General features: G+C 42.8%; 1 protein-coding gene across 1 annotated transcript; it reads left to right on the top strand.

Annotated features, from left to right (window-relative positions):
• The first annotated feature begins 612 nt into the window (after nt 1-612).
• LOC143858979 (uncharacterized) lies at nt 613-7,473 on the top strand. The gene is made up of 4 exons (XM_077369666.1): nt 613-2,337; nt 2,428-3,469; nt 3,791-6,183; nt 6,283-7,473. Exons 1-4 carry the CDS (start codon nt 613-615, stop codon nt 7,471-7,473), a joined length of 6,351 nt encoding a protein of 2,116 aa, XP_077225781.1.
• The last annotated feature ends 609 nt before the right edge of the window (nt 7,474-8,082 follow it).

The following is an 8,082-nucleotide window of genomic DNA, read 5'->3' as shown; positions in this document are numbered from 1 at the left end:
TTCTCCATCAGATTACGGGAATTCCATGTCCTCCCGGAATCATAGTCCCTCCTCTTTGTGAAGATCTTACTCCTGATCTCGTCCGATCCATTGTGGCTGCTTGGGGAAACAAAAATATAGAAAGGAGGTTAGGTCTATCTCGCAAATTCCGACGTGGAGAAATATCGGAAGAGCCCGCAAGCCGGCGAGCTCGGATTGAGGAACCTTGAAGATCCATATCATGTTTTGTTATTCCGATTTCTGCATTTCCCATTCTTGTCAGTCTGTTTATCCAGCTGTGATCAGAGATTATTTTTTTTTCATCCGTTGTAATCACAATTTGGATTTTATTAATGAAAGTGTGTTTTTGTTTCTTTTGTCATTGTTTGATCAAGATAGTTTATCTCGATTATCAAAATTTTAATCTAGTGATTATACTTCCATTTCAGGATTCTTGATTGAGTAGCCATTGCTCCTAAGAAAATCCTCGTTTCAAAACCAACCTGGTCCCGTCAGACATCTGATTCCAGGCTGAGCCGGCAATCCTTGTCACCTTTTTCTTTTACTTCTCCTTTATCGCCTTCCTTGAATTTTCAAGAAATACTTTCACCAGTCCAACCAACCCCTGAAGCGATGGCAGAGAATGGGCAAAATAGTATGGACACCATTGAGATGATGAAAGCTATAATGTTGCAATTGAGTACCATTAATGAAGAAATAGCCCGATTAAAGAATGACAGAGAATCTACTACCAAAAATCCTGCACCTCAGCAAACCCCAATCATGCCTCGCCCACCTCCCATGATGGCTCAGCCTCCTGTGTTGCCAGTCTTCGACAATTCTGATGACGAGCAGTATGAAGAAGAGAACTGTCTCCCCCATCTGAATAAAGGCAAGGGAATAGTCGATAGGTTGGATAAGATGGCCCAAGAGATGGAGAGCATGAAAATGCAGGGTCCAAAAAAATTAAACATGGCCGAGTATATGATAATACCGGGAGTTGTGCTACCTCCTAATTTCAAGATGCCGGATCATGATAAGTATGATGGGACAGGATGTCCCAAGAGTCATCTGAAAGCCCTTATTCCTCTCTTACAGCAGCATGGGCTTACTCCAGAGCAGATTGCTCTTCTTTTCCCTAGATCTCTTACTGGAACAGCAAAGAAATGGTTTTTGAGCTTGAAAACCGAAGAGATCAGAACCTTGGAAGATGTTGCAAATCGATTCGTCGAGCAATTTTCCATGGAAGAAGGGATAGATGTAACTAAAAGAGACCTGAAGGCATTGAAGCAAGGTCACAATGAGACCTTCACGTCCTTCATTCGCCGATGGAGGCGAAAGGCAGCGCAGATGACTCACCGTTTGCCTGACTCAGAGCAGATTAAGATTGTTGTGAAAAACTTATCATCTCAATACTATCACCACATGGCAATCCAGTACTTCATTGATTTTGATTTTCTAATCAAAACCGGAACTCAAATCGAAGATGCTTTGTCCAAGGGACTGAGATCAAGACCTTCGTCTGATGTGAGAGAAGGAAAAAGACCTATTGTGGCACCAAAGGAGGTGCACAATGTTAACTATACCGGGCCTCCCAATTATGCCAGACCACCAGGTTATGACCGACCGCAATCCAGAGCAGTGACCGAGGTCAGGAGGCCGATGGAAAAGAAGGTCTTTCGTCAGTTCGACCCTCTCCCTTACTCTTTATCAGTGGCTTTGAAGAAGTTACTGAGAGATAAAAAAATCACTTTGTTGGAACCTAGAGAGCTTCCTAACCCTTTGCCCAAGTATTGGAGGAAGGACCAGTACTGCGATTATCATCAGAATTCAGGGCATTTGACTGACAAATGCATGGCTTTAAGACACAAGATCCAAGACATGATAGAAGCAAAGGATCTTGCCGTTGAAGCACCGAATGTCACTCGAAACCCATTGCCTACACATGCAATGCCTCCCCCGAACGTGTATGCCATTTTCACTGAAGAAATCCTCTTAGATCACTCCCGTATTTGTGCGGTTATTTTTGATAGACCGTATGTTCTGAGATGGGATGATGAAGATGAAGCGATCGAAAACAAGAAACCTTACATATTGTCCCCTCTAGATGAAGGATTAACAGGATCCTCTGAGTGTTCTTGTTCTTATGTCCTCAAGAGTGAGGAGGAAGAAGAGATGAAAGAAAAAGTCCCCTATGTTTTGAGACTAGAGGAAGAAGACTTGTTGCTTCTAGAGGATCAGTGTGACGAGCTTCGTCATGTCACACGTGGTGGTCGGGTCTTTAAGCCAGTTGAACTCAGAGCTGAGAATCCTGCCGAAATAGCCCGAGCATCAGAAAATCAGAGGCAAAGACAGACTGTAGAAGAAGAAGAAGACAACTTGTTGAAACAATTGAAGAAAACACAAGCTAATGTTTCAATTTGGGGTTTGTTGATGGCATCCCCAAAGCACCGACAAGTTGTACTTCGAGAGCTTAACGCATCCCAAGTGTCAGTCGAGATTACTCCTGACGAACTAGTCAGTCTAGTTGCCATGGCAAGGGCCTCAAAGACTTTATCCTTCACTGATGAGGATTTGCCTCCGGAGGGTAGAGATCACACTCGACCTCTCAGGATTACCATAATCTGCAACAAGAAAAGGGTACCTGAAGTGCTAGTAGACAACGGGTCTGCTCTAAACGTATGTCCTTTGAGCACCGCTGTTACTTTGGGATTTGGGCCCAACAACTTCATACCATCTGAGCAAGGCATATTAGCATATGATGGTACGAGAAGAGACGTGATCGGGATACTGGCCACCGATATCGAAATAGGGGGAGAAACCTTTGAGGTTGAATTCCAAGTACTCGATATAAAGACTTCTTTCTTCCTTCTTCTGGGCCGACCTTGGCTGCACAAGGTCGGAGTTATTCCTTCAACTTTGCATCAGAAGTTGAAATTTGTTAGGAATAACAAAGTGATAACGGTCCGAGGAGACCCTGAGCCGGAAGTTGGACAAATAACATCTGAACTGAACCCTGAAAAATCAAGAGATGTTAGTTTAACCGGTTTTTCTTTAGAAATCTCTACAATTTCCTTTGGGGAAGCAATGAATGAAGAGATAATGTTTTTATCAAGCACGAACACTCAAGTGGTGAAGATAATGCGAAAATATGGTTATGTCCCGGGAACTGGTCTGGGAAGAAATCTGCAGGGCCCAACTGAGTGGCCGGAATTGAAAGCAGTCGGCGGATTATTCGGGTTAGGGTACGAGCCAACTCCGAAAGAGGTTCAAGAAATGAAGCGTTATATGATGAAGTGGGCTGAATGCCGTCGTCAGGGTACAGAATTTCCGACAGGACCGTACAGCATGATTATGAATGGCCGATTCAGAAGAGAAGGGGCAGACTGTCCGTTCTATGGTTTTCCTGAGACCTGGTGCGATAAGACTGGGAAAAGGCTTCCAGGGTTAGAGATCTTCTTCACAGATGAGTTGTCAGAAGATTTCTACAGTGAGCAGTTTGCCTTGGCATCGATAGCAGAAAAACCAGCTACGGATTGGGCGGAAAATATTGAGCCACATCTCCTAGACTCCCTATATCAGGTTGAGGCCCCAATCGTCGCTATGATTGGAGGAGATGTGCCCTTCACGAGCCCAAGGGATTGCATTACTCCAGCCACTGGACCTTTAGACAATTGGACCGCACAGGTTATACCCCAAGTAGTCCTCCAGTATAGTCCAGTCCTTTCAAAAGAGTCAGTCATTTCAAAAAATGTGTCAGTTTCTGAGTTCAACCCAGAGTCTGTCATTTCTAACTTTTCTTTTGATGCAGGTACCATAGAGGTCGGAGTAGTTCTCGGAGGTGGTGAAGAGTCGGTTCCTGTCGAGTCTCGGTCAGAAGATGTTTTCACTGATTCTTCATTTGTACATAGTCCTGTCTATGTTGATACTGATGTCAACATGTCATTTCATTTGAATTCAGAGTCTGTAACGCCCGATGTGGGTGAATCATTCGATGTAATCATCAATTCTGCAAAAGAAATAAAAGATTCATTTGTGTACGATCCTGCCTTTATTTCTAATTCTGTTTCTGATTCTGCTTCAAAGCTTGATCAAATAACTAATAATAATAATAATCAAGACTCCCCCTCAAACGAGGAAATCGACGAAACTCCTTTTGAAATCAAATACATGATTCAACAGGAGGAGATTCGCCGAGCAAAACCACTCGAAGAAGAAATTGAAACCGTAAATATAGGTGATGAAACTTTAATTCGGGAGATTCGGATTGGCAAAACTTTATCTCCTGAAGAGCGCGAAGAATTAATCACCTTGCTAAAAGAGTTTAAGGAGGTTTTTGCTTGGTCTTACGATGACATGCCGGGATTGAGTGAGGACATTGTGCAACACAAATTACCTCTAATTCCGGGCATCAAGCCGAAGAAGCAAAAACTCCGAAAACTTAAGACAGAATGGGAGTTGAAAGTTCATGACGAGGTTAAGAAACTACTCGAAGTGAAATTCATCGAAGTAGTTGAGTACCCTGAATGGCTTGCAAATATTGTACCTGTGCCCAAGAAAGATGGAAAAGTCAGGATGTGTGTCGATTTCAGAGATTTGAACAAGGCAAGTCCGAAAGATGATTTTCCACTTCCGAACATCGATATCCTGGTAGACAACACTGCTGGACATGCTCTGTTATCTTTCATGGATGGGTTTTCAGGCTACAATCAGATCAAGATGGCGCCTGATGATATGATGAAGACGGCATTTATTACTCAATGGGGTACATATTGTTACCGAGTAATGCCGTTTGGTCTCAAAAATGCTGGTGCCACCTATCAGAGGGCTGCGACTACTCTTCTTCATGACATGATTCATAAGGAGGTCGAGGTCTATGTCGATGACATGATTGTCAAAGGCAGGACTCGGCCAGAGCATACAGTCGCTTTGAGAAAGTTCTTTGAGCGAATCCGAAAGTTTCAACTTCGCTTGAACCCAAATAAATGTGTATTTGGGGTCACGTCAGGGAAGTTGCTGGGATTCATGGTCAGTGAAAGAGGAATCGAAGTGGACCCTCAGAAAATCAAGGCTATCCAAGAAATGCAACCACCAAAGACGGAAAAGCAAATTCGTGGATTCCTTGGCAAAGTGCAATACTTGAGGAGATTCATATCTCATTTAACTATGACATGTGAACCCATCTTCAAATTATTGAAAAAGAATTCCTCCAAGAAATGGAATGAAGAATGTCAGGAAGCATTTGAAAAGGTCAAGCAGTGTTTGTCTTTGCCTCCTGTCTTATCCCCAGTCATTCCTGGTCAACCATTGTTGATGTATTTGTCCATCACAGATACAGCAATGGGTTGTATGCTTGCTCAGCGAGATGTAGGATCTAAGAAGGAGAAGCCTATCTACTACATCAGCAAGAAAATGCTAGAGTACGAGATAAAGTACACTATCTTGGAAAAGACTTGTCTAGCATTAGTCTGGGCGACTCAAAGGCTTAGGCATTATCTATTATCGAATAAGGTATTTCTGCTTTCACGGATGGATCCGTTGAAGTACTTATTCGAGAAGCCCGCCCTTACAGGAAGAACTGCAAGGTGGTTGCTATTGTTATCTGAGTTTGACATCACATACATCACTCAGAAATCTGTCAAAGGACGGGTTATTGCTGAGCAGCTAGCTGATGCTCCTGTTGAGGAGAATGCTTTTCTGAAGGCTGAATTTCCTGATGAAGAGATCATGGAACTTGAAGAAGAAATTCCAAATACCAGATGGACAATGTACTTTGATGGAGCCGTTAACAATCGAGGACAAGGAATAGGAGCAGTGCTTGTATCTCCCAAGAAAGAATACATCCCAATATCCATCAAGTTGCAATTCGAATGTACAAATAACATGGCAGAATACGAAGCTTGTATCGCAGGACTTGAGGCAGCTTTAATTTTGAAAGTCCAAGAGATTGATGTATTTGGAGATTCAATTCTGATAATTTGTCAAACCAATGGTAATTGGAAGACAAGAGAATCAAAATTGATCCCGTATAATTTTTATCTTGAATCTCTGGCCAAGAAATTCAAGAGTATCACATTTACCCATCTGTCAAGAACCAAGAATCATTTTGCAGACGCCTTGGCTACCTTAGCCTCGATGTTGGATATTTCTGAGACAATGGAGGTCCAGCCTTTAGCTGTAAGGTCGCAATGGGCTCCAGCGCATGTAAATGCCATTGAGATATCAGCGCGATGTCCAGATGGAAAACCGTGGTATACTGATATCCGAAATCTCATTTCAGGCAAGGGCCATCCCCCTGAAGCTTCCAGCAAAGAGAGAAAAACTCTTCAGAGATTCGCCGCTAACTTCATCATTTGTGGTGAAGAATTGTACAGAAGATCCTTTGATGGGATTCAGCTTCTGTGTGTTGATGAAGATCAGGCTGCAGAACTCATAGAACAAACACATGAAGGTGTTTGTGGTCCTCACATGAATGGTAAGATGCTATCAAGGAAGATCCTTAGACTCGGTTTCTATTGGCCCTCAATGGAAACAGATTGTTTCGCATTTGTGAAGAAATGTCATAAATGCCAAGTCTATGCGAATCTTATTCATGTGCCTCCGTCAGAGCTGCATTCTATGACCTCGCCATGGCCATTTTCAGTATGGGGGATTGATATCATTGGCAAAGTCTATCCTAAGTCGTCAAGTGGGCACGAGTACATCTTGGTGGCCATTGACTATTTCACGAAGTGGATAGAAGCTGCTTCATATGCTTCCATAACTTCCAATACAGTTGCGAAGTTCATCCGTGCAAACATCATTTGCAGATATGGAGTACCTCATGAGTTGATTTCTGACAATGGATCTCACTTCAAGAAAGAGGTAGTGCACCTGTGCGAAGAGTTTAAAATCAAGCATCATAAATCATCTCCTTACAGACCGCAGACAAACGGGGCTGTAGAAGCAGCGAATAAGAATATCAAGGTCATAATCAGTAAGATGACCGAGACTTATAAGGATTGGTCGAATAAACTCCCATATGCTTTGTGGGCTTACAGGACGTCGATCAGATCCTCTACAGGTGTAACTCCGTACTCTCTAGTTTACGGAATGGAAGCAGTCCTCCCTGTTGAAGTGAGAATCCCGTCTTTAAGAGTTATGATGGAAGCGAATCTGCCAGAGTCTGAGTGGGCCAAAGCCAGACATGATGAATTGCAGATGATTGATGAAAAGAGACTCAGAGCCTTATACCACATCCAAGGGTATCAGAGAAGAATCGAAAGGGCATTCAATAAGAAAGTCAAGGTTCGAGACCTGAAACCAGGAGATCTCGTCTTGAAATCTTATCGAGCACCGGTGTTCGATCCCAGAGGAAAATTCAGGCCAAACTGGTCTGGTCCTTACATTGTTGATGAAGTCCTGCCTGGAAAAGCCGTAAGACTCCTCAATGAAAATGGTGAAAAATTAACAGAACCTACAAACCTGGATCAACTAAAGAAGTACTATGCTTAAATACACCAGGAGGCCATCCTTGATCGATCAGAGCCAAAAGCTAACAACCCAAAAGTCAAAATACCGTTTGCAAACCCTTTGGGCCTATAAAAAAAATCCCTTTTTCTTGACAAACACAAACCAGGGGCATCTTTTATGACTTGCGTCATAAAAGATAGTAAGCTTGAACTGCGTTCTGACCTGATTCCTTTCTACAGGATACGTAGGCCACCTGATTAATTCGGGTTCGGTCAAATTCTTCAAATCCTTCAAATCTTTCAAATCCTTGAAAATATGAAAGAAAGAACAAAACAAAAAATCTTTGAAACCCCAAAAATGGGCGAACTACGCGGACCTGATTCCCATTTTCTTTGGGGATACGTAGGCAGTCTGGAGGGCCAGATTCGGTTAAATACATAAAACAAACCAAAATTTTAACCTGTTTGAACCCAAGCCTACCTAAAAGTCCTTCTGGTGTATTTTAGGTCCAGGTTTGTAGAGAAACAGAAAGAAAAGAAAAAAAAAATGATGGAGTCTTAGACCCGCTAGACTGAAAACCCGAAAGGGCGGTCTAGGCAAAAATTAGGGTCATTCACCTGCTAAGTTGAAAACCCGAAAGGGCGGCTTAGG

This window comes from Tasmannia lanceolata, unplaced genomic scaffold (assembly GCF_043159265.1).
Source record: "Tasmannia lanceolata isolate RefF3 unplaced genomic scaffold, GAP_Taslan_0.1 ptg000003l, whole genome shotgun sequence".
NCBI classification, from domain to species: domain Eukaryota; kingdom Viridiplantae; phylum Streptophyta; class Magnoliopsida; order Canellales; family Winteraceae; genus Tasmannia; species Tasmannia lanceolata.
The sequence above is the reverse complement of the archived record's forward strand: the minus strand, read 5'-3'. Positions and strand labels throughout refer to the sequence as shown.

Bases quoted from the DNA above. Each gene is read 5' to 3' on its own strand.
- LOC143858979 (XM_077369666.1), top strand. From the start codon at position 613: ATGGCAGAGAATGGGCAAAATAGTATGGACACCATTGAGATGATGAAA. The intron at 2,338-2,427 runs GTAGAAGAAGAA...GCATCCCCAAAG, and splicing joins ATCAGAGGCAAAGACAGACT to CACCGACAAGTTGTACTTCG. The intron at 3,470-3,790 runs GTGAGCAGTTTG...CTTTTGATGCAG, and splicing joins GTTGTCAGAAGATTTCTACA to GTACCATAGAGGTCGGAGTA.